Source organism: Podarcis gaigeae (genome assembly GCF_964106915.1).
Source record: "Podarcis gaigeae genome assembly, chromosome: W".
Lineage (NCBI taxonomy): Eukaryota > Metazoa > Chordata > Lepidosauria > Squamata > Lacertidae > Podarcis > Podarcis gaigeae.
In genome coordinates this window covers 14,775,182-14,798,007 of record NC_139695.1, presented here as the reverse complement: position 1 = coordinate 14,798,007, position 22,826 = coordinate 14,775,182, and the positions used below count along the sequence as shown (strand labels likewise).

Below are 22,826 nucleotides of genomic sequence, written 5' to 3'. Positions count from 1 at the left end.
CTTCTCTTTTGCTTCCTCAGCAATTTTTCTTGTCAATTTAGATTCCTGCAGCAACCGATCAATGGCCTGTGTGTTGGAGCTGATAGTTGTGGTGTTTAAGTTGATTTTAGCTGACAATTTTTCCAAAGCTCCAAATATTTTATCTAATGATGCATTTAATGTCTCTTCAGAGCCCCCACCTTTTGCTCCAGGCTGTCCAAATTCTTCCTTTTCTAAAACAGGTGGGGCTACTACTGATTGTCTTCGTTGCTGCAGCCTGGTTTTTATCTTTGAGGAGTTTTCCTGGGATTTTTCCTGGGGTAGAAGCTGATCCATTACTTTATCTTTGAAACTCAAGGTCACTCTCACGGTTCAGATTCTTTAGTAATGGGAAAATTTCCTGGCCAGCTGTAATGGAAAATCCCCAGTTGTATCACAAGCCTCCTCTAGGGGAGCTCCTTGGCAACAATGTTCTTTTCAAAGTAACTTATTTCTGTAGGCAGTAGTATCTTTCAGTCAAAAGCAACAGTTACAAAGAGGGTCCTTCAGTAATGTCAGTTCAGTTACAGAGTGATCTCATGTAGTAACAATGTCTCTAAACGGTGCAGAACTTTCCCTGCTGTCTCTGGCAGTCCAATATCAGGGATTAAGTGGTGGTCTTTATTTTCCCTCGCCCTTTTTCCTTCAATCGAAAGATTTCTTCTCCTCCCCCCCACTCTGAGGGGGGGTACTTATTCCAGACATTAAAATTTAGCTCCTTTTAGCTCAACTTTCCAAATTCTTAGCTTCAAAAGTCTTTGCTTTAGTCCTATTTACAAAACCGGAAGACGGACTTCCTTTTTGCGGCTTCCCGCTTCAGTGCCAAATTCAAGTTCGTTGCGTCGATCAAAGCAAACTTCCCCTTTTAACGAGATCTTACTCACGGGTTGTAGTTTAGAAGCCGAATTTTCAAAGGAAAAAGGTCAGCGCTCTCCGGCATCAGCTGTGCAGCTTCGCTCCGCAGAAGTAGCGATTAACTCTCAGCACCGCAACGCACACCCCCGTCTCGCTCCGGAGCTTTTTAGCAAGCCCCTTTACCAAGCGGGGGGGGGGGCGCAAAGGTGCCCGCCGAGTCCCACGGTTGCAGGCTTTGCTCGCCTGCGGTTTTTGAAAGGGTCTCCGCTTCGCTGCAGCGGAAAGACCCGATTTCCATGGAGCTTCCCCCTCTGTATCAGAAGGATTGCTGGGGGGAGGTGTTGTGTTCTCGTGCTGTTTGCCATCTCCCTGGTTGGTGTCATCACAGTCTCGCTGATGTTTTTGGTTTCAGATCTGCTTGGTGTCCTCTTGGAGCAGGGCGTGTTGTGGCTATGAGTTGTGGTGGTGGTTCCTGGGTGTCGCTGAGCTGTTGAGCTGAACAAAGCATTGTTGACTGGTGGCTTTTACAGAGCGTCTGGATTAGGTGGTCATTAGTGTCCCGTCTGGGCTGTGCTTTAAGGGTTTCTTGCAGTCTCCTCAACAGTGTTGCCGGGGTGGTGGGGGCAGTCAAGTAGACGAGTAAGCCAACAGACAGGCGGTTGACATAAAGGGGTTAGTAGGCAGGGGTATGAGAGACTGGTGGGGTGGGGCCAGAGGGAGGGTGTGAGTTTGGGGGGGTTATTCATGGGTGCACCTGTGTGTACGTGTCTGTGCACGGATACTCACGAAAGGAGTATTGGGGTCCAGTTGAGGGTGGAGGGAGGGGTTAGGGGTTTGTGGTAAAGAAATAAGAATTTAAGGTTGGCAAGGGTGTGTTCAGGAACAGAACCCAACAAAGCAATGTAGAGGTTGAAGGTGAAGAAGGAAGGAAGGAAGGGAGGGAGGGAGGGAGGAAGGAAGGAAGGGAGGAAGGACTTACTTACTTGCAGTGGTGGTTCTAGTTATAGTATGAGGTAAAAGACCACTGGGGAGGGAGGATTGCTAATGAAACTGTGTGGGGAGGTACGTGTATGTAGATTTTAGGGTTTGGAGGGTAAGAGGGACTAGAAAAGCAGACTAAATCAAAGAAGGAAGGGGGGAAGGAGATGAGGGATCTGAAGCTGTTGAGGTTGTGATGCCTGGCAGTAGTATTTGTATATCAAATGCCAACAGTAAAAAAATAGGCTTCGGTGCAGGGAGGGGCGGAAAAGGCTGGGGGTGACGTGACTTTTAAGCTGGGGGAGGTACAAAGACCGACCACTCCCAGATTCTACTAGCAACTGAGCCAGCCATGAACTTACGATGCTCTTCACTGTAAATAGTTTGCACCAAGAATAAAGCCTGTAAAAGACAGGTCAGAGTCTTGCCTGTTTACTCTCGAGCAACCACAGCAGCATCTGACAAAAATAAAGCGAAATACAGAAAATAGGGAAAGTAAGTTAGAGAGTGGCAGATTGTCTGGTAAAAATAAAGTTAAAAAAAAATTGGGAAGGAAAGTTTCAGTCAGGACATATTGCTGAAATACGTATTGCAGGACGTATTACTTTCCTTGTCAGGACGTATTGCTGTTATCAAGATGAATGTATTGCCAAAAATGTTGTTTTTGTTTCAAACTTTGCAAATAGTGGATAAAATGGAGTGTTTTGGGAGGTGGCAGCGAGATATTTCTAAATTTGTCTGGCAGGGCAAAAAGCCCAGAATCAAGTTTAAGATATTAACTGACGCCAAAGAAAGAGGGGGATTTGCCCTGCCAGACCTAAAGTTGTATTATGAATCAGCAGCTTTCTGCTGGTTGAAAGATTGGCTACTTCTTGAAAACACAGATGTTTTAGATTTGGAAGGATTTAATAATGCTTTTGGTTGGCATGCATATCTGTGGTATGACAGGGTCAAAATACACAAGGCTTTCAAGAATCATGTTGTTAGAAAAGCATTGTTTAATGTCTGGTCAAAATATAAGGACTTATTGGAAAACAAGACCCCAAGGTGGTTATCACCAATGGAGGCTAAGGCCCCGGAAAGACTTAATATGGAGGCCAAATGGCCGAAATATTGGGAAATAATAGAAAAAGATGGAGACAATTGGAGGCTGCAGAGTATGGAGAAATTAAAGGGGAAAGTGCGAGATTGGTTACATTATGCTCAGATCAGAGAAGCTTTTAAGCTAGATAAAAAACTAGGATTCCAGGTGGAAAAATCAAAATTAGAAACAGAACTGTTAGAACCCAGCTCTAAGATACTTTCAAGAATGTATAACTTGCTGTTAAAATGGAATACACAGGATGAAACGGTCAAATCAGCTATGATAAAATGGGCACAGGACATTGAGTACAACATCATGTTTGCTGACTGGGAAAAGTTATGGACCACAGGTTTGAGATTTACGGCATGTAATGCCTTGAAAGAAAATTTTATGAAAATGATATATAGGTGGTACATGACTCCAGTCAAGCTTGCAAAGATATATCATGTGTCTGACAATAAATGTTGGAAGTGTAAAGAAGCTGAAGGAACATTCTTTCACCTCTGGTGGACTTGCCCCAGAGTGAAGGCTTTCTGGGAAATGATATATAATGAGCTGAAAAAGGTATTTAAGTATCTGGAAGAGTGGCAGATGGAAGAGTGGCAGATGCAACTGATGGACTATATGGAACTGGCTGAGATGACTGGCAGAATCCGAGACCTGGGAGAAGAACTGGTGGAGGAGAACTGGAAGAAATTTAAGGACTATTTACAAAAACATTGCAAATTGTATGAATGTTAAGAAAGATGTAAGATTTATATTAACATGGCTCCAATAAATTAGTAATAAGGAATATAAATTTGACTGTAAATGAAAGAAAGTATAAATTTTGGATTAACAATATTTTATAATTAAGCTCTAATAAGAGAGTGGCTAAATTTTAAATTTTGAGACCTTAATATTGGAAAACTTTATTATATAAATTAAAATAAGTTAATAATTTGCTGTTAAAATTTTTGAGTTTAGAAAGCAGGAACAAGAGGTGTGAGGAAGTCCAAGGAAGTGTATGAAATATGGACACTGGAAAATGTTATGTTATTATGTGTTCTTTATTGTTAAACAGAAACCTAATAAAAATTATTTAAAAAAAAATTGGGAAGGAAAGAGGACAACAGCAACAAAAAAGTCCCACCCTATTTTTTGTGGGGGGGGGGGGAATGGAAAATGTGTTTTTAAGTAATAAATGGATGTATTTTTAAAATGGTAGTAATAATAATTTAGTGAAAGGGCTGAAGACTTAGGGAAGGGGGGAAGAAAAAAAAGGGTTAAAAATATATGAAAGGAGGAAAAAAAATTATATATTAAAAATAGAGGATAGAGTTAATGATAGTAACTATCATTCATATATATGTGTGTGCGTGTGTGTATATATATACGAAAAAAATGTAAAAAGGGGGGAAATAAACAGCTGTGTGTCTTTTCACGGCTTCCCTTGCCCTCCCGGTGCACTCTCCTACCTCTCCTCCTTTCCCTTCTTAGCGGCGGCATTGGCGATAGCAGCAACAAGTGTCTTTCTTTGCCCACTATTTCTCTCTCCTCTTCTCCCCTGCGCTGGCTTCGGGATCTTCTTGGTCCTGGATCATTGCTGGGCAGTCGGCTGAGTGGCTGGGTGTCTTCGCTCCCTCAGTTGGCGTGCCGGGCGCCCCCGGTGCCGTGTCGGTTGTAGCGGTGGCAGCAGCAGTCCCGGCAGTCTGGGAGCCAGCCAGGTAGCCCAATTGGTTCTGGCTGGCTTCAGGAGTTGCTCGCTGCTGTGGTGTCTGCCATGATGCCTCACTGGAAGTCCCTCAAATGAGTATATTTGAGTTTAGGTTATTGTTAGACAAATTATGTCCCAAGGATCTTTACCCAGAGGGCGTCAATTTACTATGTGTAAAAAAGGATTCTACACCACAATCAGGCATAACCAGATTTATTGTCGTAACAGTACTGCACAGGTGACCCCTCAACTCATGCTGTAAAGAAGGAGTATGAATTCTCGCTTGCATCACACATAATTTGTAAGCTAAAACCGTTCGAATATTCCTCCTACAATTCCTATTGGTTAAGAAAATCCAGTTTAGATGCTTAACGATCTTCCTACATCATATGTCCCTCTATTATGTACCCCCACCAATAACATACATCCCATGTCCATTCAAATTAGCAGATTCTCAAACAGTGGTGTGTTCTATAATATTAATGAAGCGCTTGAGAATGCGTACTAGTTCTTAAACTATCATTTGCTATTTCTCCTTGTTATCTCAAGTCACCTCTAAACTATAAATCTATCACTCTCAGGGTCAGCATGGGCCTTTAACACATTGTTTCATAGATAACACCCTGTTTCTTAGTCTTAATTGCACCCTCTAACAAGGAAAGGAGTTTAGGGTGAATCCTTTGATTCAGCTAACTCCCAACATCTGCTGTGTCTCATTTTAAACAATTAAACTCAGGTTGTAAAACATTCTTGTGTGCAGATAAACTGTTCTGTGAAGGGGCCCCTCCTTTGGGCTGTTTGTGAACCTCTTTGTTCACAGAACCTTGGTGTCTTAAGGCAGGCATGGTCATTTTTACTATTCCTTCCTTAAGAATAAAATTTATTTTTATTCATTTATTCCACAATTACTTAATTAATATTAGGCATGTAATTGTGTGTCCATCAAGTGTTTTTACTATGGAAACATTCAGTAGTTCTTAAAGGTTTTCTGTTTTAGGGCCACTACAGAGGGTTGCTTTTTCTGTGTGGGAGGACTTGTGAAAAGTTTCTAAATTACAGTTCAATAGTTACATTTGCCCTCTATGGGTGTAATCTAGTAATGCTATTGCACAAATTACCTATTGTCAGGGACTGGAATGCAGAGGCTGAGGAGTGGGTGAGATTGCCTCCTCCTTCTGCTGTTGACAGGGAAGAGGGAGAGAGTGTTGATTTACAGCCAAGCTATGAGCAAGATAATCAGGCAGAGGCTGGCGAACAGCTTAGTTATGAGGATTTAACAGAAGCAGGAAAAGAAATGGGGCAGACTGTGGACACTTTGTTAGACAGCATAGGTGATCTGCCTTCCCCTCAAATGCGAAGGTCTTTAAGGATACAAGAGCAGCGTGTGCAGAGGAATTTGTCAAAGGGAAAACTCCATAGGAGCAGGTGTTGCTGGGAAAGAGGGAAGGAGGAGTCAGAGTGAGCAACGTCATGGTGGCAAAACATGAATTGTCTGTTATCATAGAGACTGAATAAATCATAATTAAAGCTATCTTGTTTCCTCCTGGCTCCTTGAAACCATCTGGAGAGGAGCGGGGGAATTCCTCAGGCCTGACACCTATTCACTATGTTCTAACTAGAAATGCTGTATGGTGATATTCAAATGCCCAGAAAATGAAGTGTAGTAAAGGTGTTCTGGGGTGACTGGATGGTAATTCCACAATAATGATAACTTTAAATCAACATTTTTGCTGTAACATATTAGTCTTAATATGGATTTCATGTCTATCTTTTAGTAGCCTTCTGCATTTTCACTGTTATCTTCCATGCATGTAACATGCTTGTGGTGTGCATAAATTCTTAGCATATTCAATAACCTACTATATTTTGCCAGTTAGTTACATTTAGAACAAGTGTTCTGAGCTTCCATGTTAATATTCGTAATTAACATGTTAATATTAATATTTGTTGTACATTCTCTTTTGCAGGCTTTTGTGAAGGATGTACATGAAGATTCAATAACTGTTTCATTTGAAAATAAGTACGTATGGTCCTGCTACTGACTAGTATAGTTGTAAATGATGTAATTGTGAATTGCATATAATCTGCTAATGCAGTAGTATTGGGGTAGTGTATAAACTTAAATAAGTTAATACTTAGAGCTTGATTTGGATGTTTCTCGTGTAGTTTGCAGATGCTTATGGAGGTGATTGCATGCCATTGCTATGATTAATAATGAATAATGTTCTGAAACCTATTTATTTTTATGTTTAGCACCTTGTGTCAAGAATGTTTCATTGAAACATGTTTTGATTTTTAAATAATAATTTGTGTTAGCTTAAAATAGCACTTCAGGTGTTCGTATAAAGGGTCATTCCATATCAAGTGATCCAATTTTTTTAGCTCATGTCATCCAGTTTTCTGTGAGTGTCTGAGGGCCCTGCTCTTGCCACTTACTATCTGGCCTGGGGCGGGGCCTGAAGCCTCAAAAGGACTGTTCTGCTGTCCAGGAGGACTCCCCTGTGTGAGTGCCTGCTCTTGCCAATTACCAGCTGGCCCAGGGCGGGGCCTGAAGCCTCACATGGACTGCTCCTGCCACTTACTATCTGGCCCAGGGTGGGGCCTCACAAGGACGGTTGTTGCCACTGATGCTGCTACTGCCCAGGAGGACCCGGAGGGGTGCAGAGTTCTTTTTAACATGTTTTAAAATTTTCCTTTCCCTTTAGATTTTTTATATATGGGGGTGGGATGGATGTTTGGGTGGGCTTGGGAATTTGTTAGATTTTGATGAATTTGTAATTTTTGCAGTTTTTATTTGTATTGTTTTATTGTTTTTTGGGTTGTTTTTGTTTTTTGTTTTTATTGTTTTAGGCTGCGAAAGAATAACATTAATTGCCATCAATGGAGGCTACTATGAGGCTTGGGATTGCTACCGTGGAGGGGCGAGGGAGGTATGGCGGTGGGGGCAGGTGTTATAGGCGAAGGGGATCGAGATATGGATATGCTCGTACCCCTTCCAATCTGCGCCTCATCCCAAGGGACGAGGGTAGGGTGAGCAAGGATTACTCACCTCTGTTACTGGTGCTGTGCAATGCCAGGTCTATAGGCAACAAAACCGCCACCCTGCGAGATTTCTTTACCTCGCAGGGGGTCGACCTGGCTTGTGTGACGGAGACCTGGGTGCGCAAAGGGGAAACAGTTACCTTACGAGAGATGGCACCCCCAGGTTTCTCCGTCCTCCACCAGTCACGGACTGTGGGCCGGGGGGGAGGGGTGGCATTATTAATCTGGGAAGATTGTCCTTTCAGGGCTCTACCATCGCCATCGATCCCCGGCATTGAATGTGTTGGCCTAGTGTGGGGCTCCAAGGAGAGCTTGGCTGTCTGGCTGGTGTACCGGCCACCTAGCGCACCAGCAGCAACCCTGTCAGGCCTATTGGAGGCGGTGGCCGGCTGGGCCTTGGAGTTCCCTAACCTATTGGTATTGATGGACTTCAACATCCATGCTGATGCCACTCTCTCCTCACAGGCTCTAGACTTGGTGTCTTCCATGGCGACACTAGGGCTCTCCCAGTTTGTTTCGGGCCCCACACATCAAGCAGGCCACACGCTGGATTTTATCTTTGGCGTAGGTATAGATGTGATCATGTCTCCTTCGATGAAGGTGCCATGGTCTGATCACTACGCTCTGAAAGCCAGGATTGACTTTCCACCCCCACCCTGCTTAGGTGGCGAGCCGACTTGGGCTCGCCCGCAGAGGCTGATGGACCCTGATAGATTCCGCCAAGCCTTGCGGGACCTTGCTCCCCCTGGCGACTCATTGACTGAGCTTGTTGAGGGCTGGAATATCCAGCTCCTGGCAGCCATCGATGAGATCGCACCTAAGCGCTTTCTGCGACCCCGCAGAAACCGGGCTCCCTGGTTTACTGAGGAGCTCCGGAAAATGAAGCGGGACCTCAGACAGCTAGAGTGAGTATGGCAGGGTGCCTGTGATGAAGCCTCAAGAACATCTTATAGGGCTTTTATGAAAACCTACGAGATGGCGGTGAAGGTTGCTAAGAAGTCTTACTTCTCGGCCTCCATTGCATGTGCTAGCTCTCGCTCAGCGCAATTATTTAGTATAATCAGGTCTTTAACGTCCCTTGAGGGACAGCCAAATTTAAATACAGTGGTGCCTCGCAAGACGAAATTAATTCGTTCCGCAAGTTTTTGCGTCTTGCGAGTTTTTCGTCTTGCGAAGCACGGTTTCCCATAGAAATGCATTGAAAATCAATCAATGCGTTCCTATGGAAACCGCCTTCAGACCAGGTCCGGGGACAGTTTGTCCCCCGACCTCTTCTGAAGGCTGGGGGGGGGGGGACAAGCGCTTTTCTTCCCACCCCCAGCATTTTAAAAAACCCCGGGACAGCGGAGGACTTCTCACAGTCCTGGACCTTTTCTGAAGGCCGGCGGGGGGCAAAAGTCTTTGCTCCCCCCCGCCTGCCTTCAAAAGCCGTTTCTCCGCTCTCCCGGGAAGGCATGCAGGGGGGAGCAAAGACTTCTGCCCCCCGCCGGCCTTCAGAAGAGGTCCAGGACCTCTTCTGAAGGCCGGCGGGGGGCAAAAGTCTTTGCTCTCCCCGCCTGCCTTCAAAAGCCGTCCAGGATAGCGGGAAGCGCTTCCCTGCTATCCCAGACTGCTTTTAAAATGCTGGCGGTGGGGAGCAAAGCCTTTCGGCCCCCGCCGGCCTTCCTGGACCTCTTCTGAAGGCCGGAGGGGGGGAAAGGCTTTGCTCCCCACCGCCAGCATTTAAAAGAGGTCCCCGGAGATTTCCCTATGGGCTTTCTTCTCGCGAAGCAAGCCCATAGGGAAATTCGTCTTGCGAAGCAACTCGCAAACGGAAAACCCTTTCGTCTTGCGGGTTTTCCGTCTTGCGAGGCATTCGTCTTGCGGGGCACCACTGTAACAATTTGACACACAGCTGTGAGGCATTTGTGAGCTTTTTTGCGGAGAAGGTCTTGTTGCTCCGCCATGACCTCCCTGCCAATTTGGATACAATAAAGGAACTGGAGGCCCCTCGACTGTCCTCGGGTCCAGTATTGGACCACTTCGACCGGATATCCCCAGCCGATGTGGACAGACTCCTCCGACCCGTGCCCGTCTTGGCTGATTAGAGCGTGTCCAGACGAGGTGCAGGCCCTCCTGGGGGATATCATCAATTTGTCCCTTGGCACGGGGACTTTCCCAGGGGAACTGAAGGAGGCAGTGGTGTGCCCGCTCTTAAAGAAAACATCATTAGATCCTTTAGATCTATCCAATTACCGCCCAGTTTCGAATCTTCCGTTCCTGGGTAAGGTGATTGAGAGAGCGGTTGCTGAACAGCTTGGTGGGTTTCTGGATGAAACATCGGCTCTGGATCCATTCCAGTCCGGCTTCCGCGCTGGTCATGGGACTGAGACGGCTCTGGTTGCCCTAACAGATGATCTTCGTAGACAGCTGGATCGAGGCGGGTCGGGGCTGCTGATTCTTCTAGATCTGTCAGCAGCTTTCGACATGGTCGATCACGAACTCCTGGACCACCGCCTTGCCGACGTGGGGATCCGGGGCACAGTCCTTCAATGGCTGCGCTCGTTTCTCTCTGGTCGGGGACAGACGGTGGCGCTTGGGGGGGAATTGTCATTGCACCACTCCTTGGTGTGTGGAGTACCTCAGGGTGCGATACGCTCCCCAATGCTTTTCAACATCTTTATGCGCCCCCTCACCCAGCTTCTCCGGAGTTTTGGGTTGGGTTGCCATCAGTATGCCGATGACACCCAACTCTCTATCTGTTGATGGATGGCCATCCTGACTCGGCCCCAGACACACTGACCAGATGTTTGGAAGCTGTGGCTGGATGGTTACGTGGGAGCCGGTTGAAGCTAAATCCTTTGAAGACAGAGGTCCTGTGGCTGGGACGGGACGATATGGGATTGGGGGGGGGGCAAATCCCATCTCTTGTGGGGGCGCAATTAGTGCCAGCACCGTCCGTTAAGAGTTTGGGTGTAATCTTCGACACCTCCCTTTCTATGGAGGCGCAGATTGCAGCTATAACAAAGGCGGCATTTTTCCATCTCCGCCAAGCTAAGCAGTTGGCTCCTTATGTCTCTCGCCCTGACCTAGCCACTGTGATCCACGCGACGGTCACCTCCAGACTGGATTATTGTAACTCGCTCTACGTGGGGCTGCCCTTGAGACTGACCCAGAAACTCCAGCGGGTGCAGAATGCTGCAGCGAGACTCCTTATGGGGTCTTCGCTGCAAGATCACATTCCCCCGGTGCTATACCAGCTGCACTGGCTCCCGGTGGAGTACAGGATCAGGTTTAAGGTGCTGGTTTTAACCTTTAAAGCCCTATATGGCCTAGGACCCTCGTACCTACGGGACCGCCTCTCCTGGTATGCCCCACAGAGAAACTTATGGTCTTCAAATAAAAACATCTTGAAGGTCCCAGGCCACAGAGAAGTTAGGCTGGCCTCAACTAGAGCCAGGGCTTTTTTGGCTGTGGCTCCGATCTGGTGGAACACTCTGTCACAAGAGACTAGGGCCCTGCGGGACTTGACATCTTTCCGCAGGGCCTGCAAGACAGAGCTGTTCCACCAGGCCTTTGGCCAGGGCACAGCCTGACTCCCTTCCTCTGCAATCTTCACGGAGCTCTGGCCCAATGGTTGCCAGTGGCTTGATTTGAATTAATTTTATAATGAATGAGTTTAGAGTGTTGTTTGTGCTGTACTTTTGTACTGTTTTATTGTTGTTAGCCGCCCTGAGCCCGGCTTCGGCTGGGGAGGGCGGGATATAAATAAAATTTAGTAATAATAATAATAATAATAATAATAATAATAATAATAATAATAATAATAATATTTTGTACATTTGTTGAATGGTCAAAACTAAGTCTACATCTAAAATTTTAATTTTTTATCTCATCCCGTTTGTGAGTTATGAGGGTTTGAAATCCCCCCCCCAAATGACAGTTTTGGCCTTGCTGGTCAACACAAAAACCTTAACTTAGTTTTGATCATTCAAAACATGTACACACATATAAACACACATGTACAAAATATTAAGAAAACTGGATGACATGAGGTAAAAAAAGTTGGGATGATTTGGAATGACCCAAAGTCGTGCCCCTCCCCATTGGAGTTAGTTCAAGAAGCTATTGGGCTATGACTATTACTCGTATACCTTGAAGGTGGGGATTGTAGGTGGTGAATTCATAAAGCTTGAGGCATTTTTTAAAAAAAAATAAAATAATTTTTTAAAATTAAATTTCCAATTAACAAACCAATCATATCACATAAATTCCAAATTATACCAATACATAATAAACTCCAAATATTTAGCCGAATTTTAAATTTTTGTTGGGGTCCAATCATCTCATATTTCTGCTGCTTTGATGTTCACAAGTCCCATCTTCCATCTCTTTGTTGTTATCCTTTACAAATCCCATCTTCCAATCTTCTTGTTGTTATCATTTTTCTTCTTAATAAATAACCTCTGAGTTATCTCCACAAGCGAGTTGAAGCAAACATTATTATAGTCCTGTGTGGGTTTTCACGCTGATCCAAAAGTCCTGTTCAAACGGCAGGCGTCATTTCGACAGTTCCCATAAAATACAGTCTAAGCGTCTGCTCATTAACTTTCCCAGACCAGTTGCTCCATAAATCAGCCTTTCCAGGGGAGTTTTTGCCAAATCAGAGGTACAGTCCAAACATGATAACAGAACAGTGGCTCGCCTCCCCCTTTGACTGTAAATCTCGCAACAAAGTCTGTCTCATAATGGCGGTTCCCAATTAGAACTGCGTCACACCAAAAGCCTTTCATTTCCTTTCCAGATCTTCCGCAAAACAAAGCCTTTGGTTAATAATTTTGTTTCCACACAGTTTATTTTCCCATCTCACTTGCTATCAATCATGTGGCGGTTCTTCTTGGGGGAGGGGGTTGTTAGGTAAAAAGCTTGAGGCATTTTAAATTGGAGTTACACAACTCAAATTAGTCATTGGTGTTAACTTTAGAGGCCTACATTCATACATGAACCATTAAAACATTGTGTTTACATTAGGCATAATGCAACTAGAGAAAACGTGTCTAGAAGTTATTCCTCTGTTTCAGGGTGGTTGTTGTTGTTTTTTTTTTTTTTTGGGGGGGTAAAACCAACAAGCAAGCCATACCACAAACATCACAGCTCTTATCAGACTAGTAAAACATAAACTATCTCATGACATGTATAACACATTGACCGCGAGCCTGGGGTTATTTCTGGTCAATCACAGGACCTTCCTCTGCAACCTCGGATGCTGCAGTAGCAGCCGTGGCCGCGGCAGTAGCCGCGGCCGCTGCCAGTCTCCACAGCAATGCAACCCTGAGCAGCGGCCATGGGGAGACGAAATCGGATAAGGGGGTGCTGCTGGAGACGGAGGGAGGTGCAAGGAGGTAAAGGTAAAGGTAAAGGTACCCCTGCCCGTACGGGCCAGTCTTGACAGACTCTGGGGTTGTGCGCCCATCTCACTCAAGAGGCCAGGGGCCAGCGCTGTCCGGAGACACTTCCGGGTCACGTGGCCAGCGTGACATCGCTGCTCTGGCGAGCCAGAGCCGCACACGGAAACGCCGTTTACCTTCCCGCTGGTAAGCGGTCCCTATTTATCTACTTGCACCCGGAGGTGCTTTCGAACTGCTAGGTTGGCAGGCGCTGGGACCGAGCAGCGGGAGCGCACCCCGCCGCAGGGATTCGAACCGCCGACCTTTCGATTGGCAAGTCCTAGGCGCTGAGGCTTTAACCCACAGCGCCACCTGCGTCCCGGTGCAAGGAGGAGCCGTGTGTAAAGGAAGGATGTATAATACTGGTCAACAACAAATTTGTTGTCTGCGTTTTTTTCAGTTGATTTAGGATGAATCTGATGCGCTGAATCAAAAAAAAAATCACATTGGTTTTGCTCAATCAGGTCAAGTTTTTGAGCTATGGCCATATGTTGTTTTTTAATGTTTTTGTTCACATGTACGCTTGTGTGGAGCATTTTAGGAGAAGTTGGTGGGGGTAAAATGCCATGTCGAAGAATTGTTTTGATTGGAAATGATTATTTTAATGACAAGAAGTATTCAGGTCTGATAGTTCTGGGTGATTATGTCGAAAAGGGTTCAGTTTGAAGTCATAAAACCTCGAAATCTTCCATAAATTGGTGCGGCTGGGATCAACAGAAAGAACCGGAGGAACCTCAAGTATCCTGATCTTCAATCAGCACGTCGTCCTGTAGCTCATTGTGATGAAATTCCAGTGCCTATTTTCGGAGAACTTCCTGACATTAGTGACGAAGATGCCTCCAGTGTTGAAGGACATGAAGAAGAAGTGGTTCTTGAAGATAATGCTCCACATTCATTTTCCCAAAAGGAGTTGAATGATCTAGTTCGCGACCTCAGCTTGTCAAAGGACTCTGCCAAACTGTTGGCATCCAGATTGAAGGAAAAAAACCTTCTCTCTGACAGTGCTCACATCAGCTTCTTCCGCAACAGGCATCAAGAGTACCTCTGTTTTTTCTCGGAAGAGAAGGACTTGGTGTACTGTGCAGATATTGCGCAGCTTCTGCTCAAGCTTGGAGTGCCACAGTACGAACCCAAAGATTGGAGACTGTTCATTGACAGCAGCAAGCGATCACTGAAATGTGTTCTGCTACACAATGGCAACCAGTTTGCCTCTATACCCCTGGCTCACTCGACTACACTGAAGGAGAACTATGAAGCGGTGAAGTATGTGCTGGAGAAAATTGGTTATGATCAGCATAAGTGGTTTATTTGTGTTGACCTGAAGATGGTGAACTTTTTGTTGGGACAACAGTCTGGCTTCACCAAGTACCCATGTTTTCTGTGCATGTGGGATAGTAGGGACCCTGCTCAGCATTACACAAAGAAGGACTGGCCTGTGTGGGAGGAATTGGTGCCTTGCAAAAAAAGGAACGCCATCAACGACCCTCTGGTGGACAGAGACAGAATACTCTTCCCACCGCTGCACATCAAGCTCTGCTTAATCAAGCAGTTCACCAAGGCTCTGGACAAGGATGGTGACTGCTTCACTTACTTGTGCCAGGCTTTTCCAGGATTGACCATGGAGAAGTTGAAAGCTGGCATCTTTGACGGTCCTCAGATCCGTCAGCTCATCAGAGATCCAGAGTTCGGAAACTCAATGAACGAAGTGGAACTGGAAGCGTGGAAGGCATTTGTTCTGGTAGTGAAGAACTTTCTTGGCAACAATAAGGCCAGAAACTACGCAGAACTTGTCAACAACATGCTGACTGCTTTCAGAAACCTGGGCTGCAACATGAGCACTACCTATTTTCACATCTGAACCGGTTTCCTGAGAACCTGGGTTCAATGAGTGACGAGCAGGGGGAGAGATTCCATCAGGACATGAAAGAGATGGAGACCAGGTATCAGGGTCGCTGGGACGCAGTCATGATGGCTGACTACTGTTGGACTCTGAAGAGAGACCTCCCTGCCGCTGAGCATTCCAGGAGTTCCAAGAAACGGAAGTTCAAGCTCTGAAGTTTGAAAAATGGTGAAGCAACATGCAATTTGCGTGTACTTACCTTTATCAATGCCCACCATTCAGTTTACAGTAAACCTGACCTGATGGAGAGAAACGGATGCCATTTCCTGATTCAGCAGTGCAAAAATACTCTAAATCAGTTGTAGAAATCTAGACAACATTCAAAAAGTAAAAAATTGTTGCCCAGTGTAATAATTGATGCTTATGTACCGTATAATAATTGATACTTATGTATAAAACTACATTTGACATTGAAAGAAAAACTAAAACAGATACATTTCCCAATCTACTATAAAAACTACTATAAAATTCTAGCAGCTACACAGCGCCTTCTACTGCGTCTACAGTGAGTTTCACCAAGTCATAATTTTAACCTACCTCATTTCATTCACTGAAGAATGACTCATTCATAATAACTGCCAAATTGTGTCTTTCCTTGAAACATTGTATGTTCAACCTCTCACATTAACTTACTTGGAGTAATAAGTCATAGAAAGCCATTTTACAGAGACCATCAATTTTATTACTTGGACAAGGAATGATGTAATATTTAAATCCTGTACACTGTTGACCCTGAAACCCAAGTCCCAACCCTCCTGGATGTTCCTTCTGTTGGTAATCAAGCCTTTATCGGGAGAAGCTGGCAACTCTCCCAGGCACCCGGCTTGATCTCCGGTGACCTCCCTGGCTGCATTCCCCAGCAAATACAGGCTAGGTCTCTATAGGCGACCTCCCCAGCGTGGGAAGAGCACACCCACTCTTTCCTGCTCCCCCGGCAGGGGAAAGAGATAGGTCAGAAACGTCTTTTTACATGGCTTTATTTCTGACTCTTCAGCATTACAGAAAACATGTCTGCTCTCTTCAAACTCCAGCAATCAAGTGACAAAGACTTCCTGTACTTCCTGTACTTCCTGTACTTCCTGTACATATACAAGAGGAAGTTCTCAAATTTCACTCTGAGCAAATTCTGGTGCATCGCTCTGTGAACTGACTGTCCCACTGTTTCCCACAGACAGTCCCAACATTCCCATCATGTGATGTTTTCAAGCTAGCAGTTTGCAGCTGCATTGCTTCCATATCGTAACACCTTCCTCACATCTCCAAAGTAGGTGTCTCCTGCAGATTTCCTGTGAAGGACAATAACAGGTGTTTGCTAGCATGTTTCTCAATGGATATTAGGTTGTAAACAAGGCAAAGACCAGCAGGAAGCTGTTTGAGGTGACAGACAAGAAACCATCCATGCCTGCTTCTCCTTTTGTCTCCCTGTATTAACAGTTGTATAAATACTAATAAAACACCCAGACACCCAAGGAGGTGTTAATGACTTACCTGTAACCTGTGAACTTACCTGTAACTCTATCCGATGTACCTCCTTTCTAATGATGTGTTTCTGATGTATGATTGACGCTCTTGTTGGGCGGACCATTTAGAGATTCGCCTGTGGATCAGATATTAAAACATTTCTGGTTTTGATTTTTTTTTTTAATTGGCCAGTAGCACCTTAGAGACCAACTAAGTTTTTACTAAGCTTATACCTAGAACAAACTTTGTTGGTCTCTAAGGTGCTACTGGACAATTATTTATTTATTTCATTTATTTCAACTGCGTCAGACCAACACGACTACCTACCTGAATAGAATTTCTGGTTTCCTTATGTTTGGGGTTCTCCTCCCTCCTGCGTGTGGTGAGTGGGGACCCAGTTGCACCAGTTTTTGTTTCTGGCTGGCCTCCGTTCTCTCTGACCGATAGAGACCTTACAAGGGGCTCAACGGGTCTCTGGAAACCCCATAAGGGAACTAGACAAGTTTCTTAAAACACTGCCATCCCTTATTTCAGAAGAGAAGGTGTGCACGGGTTTGTTTTTCAGCAAAATGAGCTTTGTTTTGGGAGTTGGTAGGGAGAGAGATGCTGGCAAGTATGGTTGATGTGGGAAGGGAATCAAGGAAGAGTTGAGGCGGGGTTGCTTTGTTGTTGTTTTAACTCCTATTTTTCCAAGTTTGCTTCATTCCATTTGTGAGCTTTCCTTTCTTGTTTATGTAATGAGGCACTTGAAGACTGCTTTGGAGAGGTTTGGGACCTACTCTCTTCCCCCAACCGCCATTATTTAGGAGGAACTGCTCCTAGAATTATATTTCTACTCCAAATAATCTACTTTCCCAACTCCATTGCACAGTAGTTGCACATTTGTTTCACTTTCTCTCTCTCTCTCTCTCTCTCTCTCTCTCTCTCTCTCTCTCAAATTTCAAGTTCAGCATCATAGTAATCATAATCCACAAATTTTTATTAATGAATTTATATGCTGCTTGATTGCTGAAGCTGACTTCTAAGCAGCTTGCAAGTATACAGTCGTACCTTGGTTGTCGAACGGAATCCGTTCGACTTCCAAAAATGTTCAACAACCAAGGCACGGCTTCCGATTGACTGCAGGAGTTTCCTGCACTCAATTGGAAGCCATGGAAGCTGTGTCGAACGTTCGGGTTCCAAAGAACATTCGCAAACTGGAACACACTTCCGGGTTAGTGATGTTCGGGAGCCAAAACGTTCAAGTCACAAGGCATTCGAGATCCAAGGTAAGACTAAAACCAACTACAAAATAATACAAAAACTTGTAAATAAAAATGTGCAATAAAACAATTTAATTGAAACATTCAAATAAGCATCCAAGTATTAAAAAGCACAGTAAAGTAAGCATACTTGAACAGTACAGCAGTTAAGAATTAAAACAGCAATTTAAACAATTTAAAATTAAAGATAGTAACAGTAATAAGTATTTGCATTGTGCTCAAGTGTTCAGATGCTGAAGGTATGTATTCTTTTAATCCTTATGACACCCCTGTCAGATATGCCAAGAGACTCAGAATTCCAACTTTTTAATGACTGAGTTACTGTACCTTTGGCAGTTTGATGATAGGCAGAATTCAGAAGTCTAACTACTGGAACCTCCCCATTTCAGACATACAGTGATAGAAGAAGCATCACCTGTTGAATTTCTGTCTGATGTGCATATGCTGCAGCCATAGGTGTTCACCAGGAAAAAGAGGGCAATCCTATACTCAAAAAGTTAATTAGAACATGTTACATACCTTTCTGTTACAGCTGCCAAGCTGACTGAAAAACCCACATTCAAAATGGGCATTCTGAGCATAGCTGTCAACTTTTCCCTTTTCTTGCGAGGAATCCTATTTGGAATAAGGGAATTTCTCTTTTAAAAAAAGGGAAACGTTGACAGCTATGATTTTGAGAGATATCTAGTTGTCTAGTGATAGTAGTTTTTTAAACCAATTTCTGTTTGTTTTTCTTTCTTCTAAATGGACTTGACATGATCAACAAATTCCAGAGGGATAGCCTTGTATTGTATTGCAAAATTCATATACCACCCTTTCTCCTAAAGGAATATTATGGCATTTTTAAGACTTAACACATTTAAGCCCACTTTTGTCAGACTGCTGTATGCACCTGTAGCCAACAAATGTTTGTTTTGTTTATGCCACACTAGTGTAAGTCTAACATCTTGTTTTATTGTGATTAATCCCTAATACTGGAGCCCCATTAGTTGTATTTACACAAGAAAACACTCTTGAATGGGCATCGCAGCCATCAAGTGAGAGAGGAAGGGTTGTGCTTTCATTAATCTGTTAATGTTTTAAGAGATTCTCAGATTCTGGATATTAAAAGTAAGTTCTGCAAAATGCGTTACCATTTACATAGTTTGCCACGGTAAATGTGGCATCTCAGGTACCCAGAATCTTTCATGTAGCAGGATTTTGAAGGCTCAGCTGTATAGGCGGTCCTGCAAAAAAACAATTATCTTGGGAATGGAGTGTTCATAAGCATGGTGCTGGAGAGGTACCACTCAAAAATAATGAATTAGGTTGCAATCCCAATCCAATTTGCTTGGGAGTAAGCCCTTTTGAATTAAGTAGGATTTATTTCTGTGTAGAAATGGTTAGGATTGTGCTGTTAGGCCCATTCTTCCAAGATAAGTCATATTTAACTTTGACTGCAGTACTTGCTGAAGCTGCAAGGTAACCTATTGGGTTAAGAATATATATATGTGTGCGCGCGTGTTCTCTCTCTCTCTCTCTCTCTCTCTCTCTCACACACACACACACACACACACACACACAAACATATATATATACTCCAGTGTTTATAAATGCTTATGGCTGGCCTCTATTGCTGAGGCTGAGCCCCATTTCCTTGTGGTGTTCAATTAGCAATAGCTATTAAAAATGTGTTATTAAAAATGTGTTGCTCATGTGAAATGTCTATTAGTTCATGTGTTTCCAAAAATAAGATTGCTGTAATTGGTAAAATGTGTGACTGAATTGTACAATTTATTAATGTTGACAATATGCACAATTTATTTTTTGCTTTGTAATCTTGCGAAAGAAGAAAAATGCTGACTAGACATTCCGTTGTGGCACCCGTAACCTACATTTAAGGGGCCATTTGGCAAACAGCTTACATATCTCGAGTTTCCAACACTAGTTATGTTGTGCTGGTTTGCATTAAACTTTGCCAATGAAAGACAAAGGAAATTAATCTAGGAGCAATGAGTGAAACAGTTTCTGGTTACTTTTTTTTTTTTTAAGTCTTCTAATTTATGGAGTATTTCAGGATTATGAACCCATCTCTTCCCTTCTCTTTCCAAGTTAGTTAGGTCATTGAAGACTCTTGATAATTTTGAATTTGTTCAGGTTATTTCAACTCACAGGGTTGGGTTCCAGGTGAGTAATCATTGGCCACCATTCTTTAATGATGATGTGTACTTTTTGCCTTCCTTGTTACCGTTACATAATGGTTAGAGTGTTGGACCTGGGAGAGCAGGGTTTGAATCCTCACCCAGCCATGAAGCTTACTGGGTGACCTTGGGACAGTCACCACTCTTAGCCTAACCTACCTTGCAGGGTTGTTGTGAGGATTAAATGGGAGGAGGAGAACCATGTACACCACCTTGAGATCCTTGGAAGATAAAGGTGGTATATAAATGTAATAAATAGATGAATAAAAATAATATCTTAGGTGTTTATTTTGTATTTCAGCTGGCAGCCAGAGAGACAGATTCCATTCCATGATGTTAGGTTTCCTCCACCTGCGGGGCACAATAAAGATATAAATGAAAGTGATGAAGTTGAGGTAAGAACTCCCTTCTGGGGAGGGAATGGAAGGGAGAAGATTTAGTTGGCTGCCTTATGCTGAAATGGGAGGTTGGGCACTATGTGAGAATGATGGGGAGGGTTTTTTTTGGTAAACAGTACAAGGAAATGTGTATCTACTCACAAACAAGCCCTACTGTAGTCAATGAGACTTACTCCCAGGAAAGTAGAAGTAAGTTTAGTTGAACTCAGTGAGGCTTATGCATGCATAGATTCCACTTAGACCTCTGAGTCGGGAAGCAGATGCAACTTGACTAGTAAATCACTTAAGCTACTCTTAAATTAGTTGAAAATATATTAAATATATTATATGGAAGCTTATTTAATATTTTTATTAAATCTACTACTTCATTACATTTTAAGGCCCTCCATCGCCACAGGGAGCCTCATTAAGGCCCTTGGCTGCTGCGTGTAAGTGTGGCGCACCCTCCACCACTGCAGGGAGGTATGGCAGGACCCTCTGCCACCGCGGGGAGGCGTGGCATTCATTATTAATTTTTATGAAACGCGGTGAGGTGCAGGATGTCTTCTGCTTAACATGCACTGTTGTGTTGAGGTTCAGCAGCAATTAAAGCAGGATAGAACACGCAATTGAAAGGTGCCCCATACTTTGTATTGTGTAGTATTGATATCTATGCTCCTTATGCAACAACAGCATCAACAACAATAATTTTATTATTTATACCCTGCCTATCTGCCTGGGTTTCCCCAGCCACTCTGGGTTGCTTACAATACGTATAAAAACATAGTAAAACGTGAAACATTAAAAACTTCCCGATACAGGGCTGCCTTCAGATGTCTTCTAAAAGTAGTGTAGTTCTTTATCTCCTTCACATCTGATAGGAGGGCATTCCACAGGGAGGGCGCCACTGCCGAGAAGTTCCTCTGCCTGGTTTTTTTGTAACTTCACTTCTTGCAGTGAGGGAATGGCCAGAAGACCCTTGGAGGAGGACTATCAGTAGCTTTAGGAGTATGGAAAGACCTTGCACATTTAACGCATCAGAATGGTTGTGGTACTGGGACTCACTGGTAGCTTAGGGGCCTATAAATAATACAAATATATATTTTTAGCTCCTAATTGCCAATATAGTGGGGACATTATTATTATTGTGTACTGTCTTTCCATTAGATAACTGTATTTATTTCATAATGGTATGATGTTCTACACTAAGATTTTGTTTAGGTTTATTCCAGGGCTAATGAAAAGGAGCCATGTTGCTGGTGGCTGGCTAAAGTGAGAATGATAAAGGGTGAGGTAGGAATATATTTATTTTAATATTCTGGTATTGAAGTGTTATGTTTAGCTTCGGATTTTAAGTTCTTGAGGGTCTCTTTTCAAGTACTGCTTATTTATTGGACATTGTTACTAGAATCTACAGTTGCAATGGAAATTATTATCAAAATTTACAGACTTTCAGCTACAGATAGGTAGCCGTGTTGGTCTGCCATAGTCAAAACAAAAAAAATTCCTTCCAGTAGCACCTTAAAGACCAACTAAGTCAGTTCTTGGTATGAGCTTTCGTGTGCATGCACACTTCTTCCTGTAAGACCTATTGCAGTCGTTAAGAGTCGTCAACAGGCTCATCACAGCTATCTGCCAATCACCCATTCCCACCAGCCTTCTGAGTAATACCCCTCCCCACCTTCTCACTATATAGAAGGGTCTGGAAACTTCTGTTTCAGTGTATCTGAAGAAGTGTGCATGCACACGAAAGCTCATACCAAGAACTGACTTAGTTGGTCTTTAAGGTGCTACTGGAAAGACTTTCAGCTGTTTACAATGAGCAGATCAAACAAAAGCAATTGAAATACCATATTTACTTGAGTCTAATCTGCCATCAAATCTAATGCGCACCTCAATTTTCAGAACGTATTTGCTGTTGAAAGTATTTGCTGTTGAATGCCATGCACATCAACAAAAAAGTATTTGCTGTTGAATGCCATGCACATCAACAAAAGTGCACTCTTTACAACAATGAGTCAGTGCTTGTTTCAAGAACAGAGAGGCTGCATCTTTTTTCCTGCTCCAAACAGCTTCCCCCACAAGTGAAAAAAAATAATAAGAGGCTTTTCCTGGTGCAAAAGGGAAGGAGTGGGGTAGCAAAGAGAACCAGGAAGCAAACCCCTGACCCTCCACCTGCAAATCTGAGGGATGCATGGAGAGGAGTGGGCGAAGGCAGCCAACAACAACAATAACAATAACAGATCTTTATTATGGTTGTAGACCAACAAAAGGAGGGAGGGGTACAATAATTTAAAATCCTTAAAAAGTTTTAAAAAAACACCCTAAAAGGAGTTAAAACAGAAAGTGTATATAAAAGTCTATAAGAATCCAAAATAGGCTAAGAGAGTTAGTGTTTCTCAACCTTGGGTCCCCAGATGTTGTTGGACTACAACTCCCATCATCCCTGAGCTCTGGCCTTGCTAGCTAGGGACGATGGGAGTTGTAGTTCAACATCATTTGGGGACCCAAGGTTGAGAAAGGCTGGAAGGGTTAAGAACGTTAGAC

General features: G+C 43.7%; 1 protein-coding gene across 3 annotated transcripts in view; it reads left to right on the top strand.

The window, feature by feature from the left end:
* The window catches only part of LOC310835941 (fragile X messenger ribonucleoprotein 1-like), a 217,997-nt gene that overhangs the window by 51,480 nt on the left and 143,691 nt on the right, over nucleotides 1-22,826 (top strand). For all 3 annotated transcript variants that reach the window (XM_083720896.1, XM_083720898.1, XM_083720897.1), the window contains exons 2-4: nucleotides 6,599-6,651; nucleotides 20,204-20,297; nucleotides 21,501-21,572. In XM_083720896.1, the coding sequence (XP_083577022.1) occupies nucleotides 6,599-6,651; nucleotides 20,204-20,297; nucleotides 21,501-21,572 (219 nt within the window). The remainder of the gene's footprint in view (nucleotides 1-6,598; nucleotides 6,652-20,203; nucleotides 20,298-21,500; nucleotides 21,573-22,826) is intronic.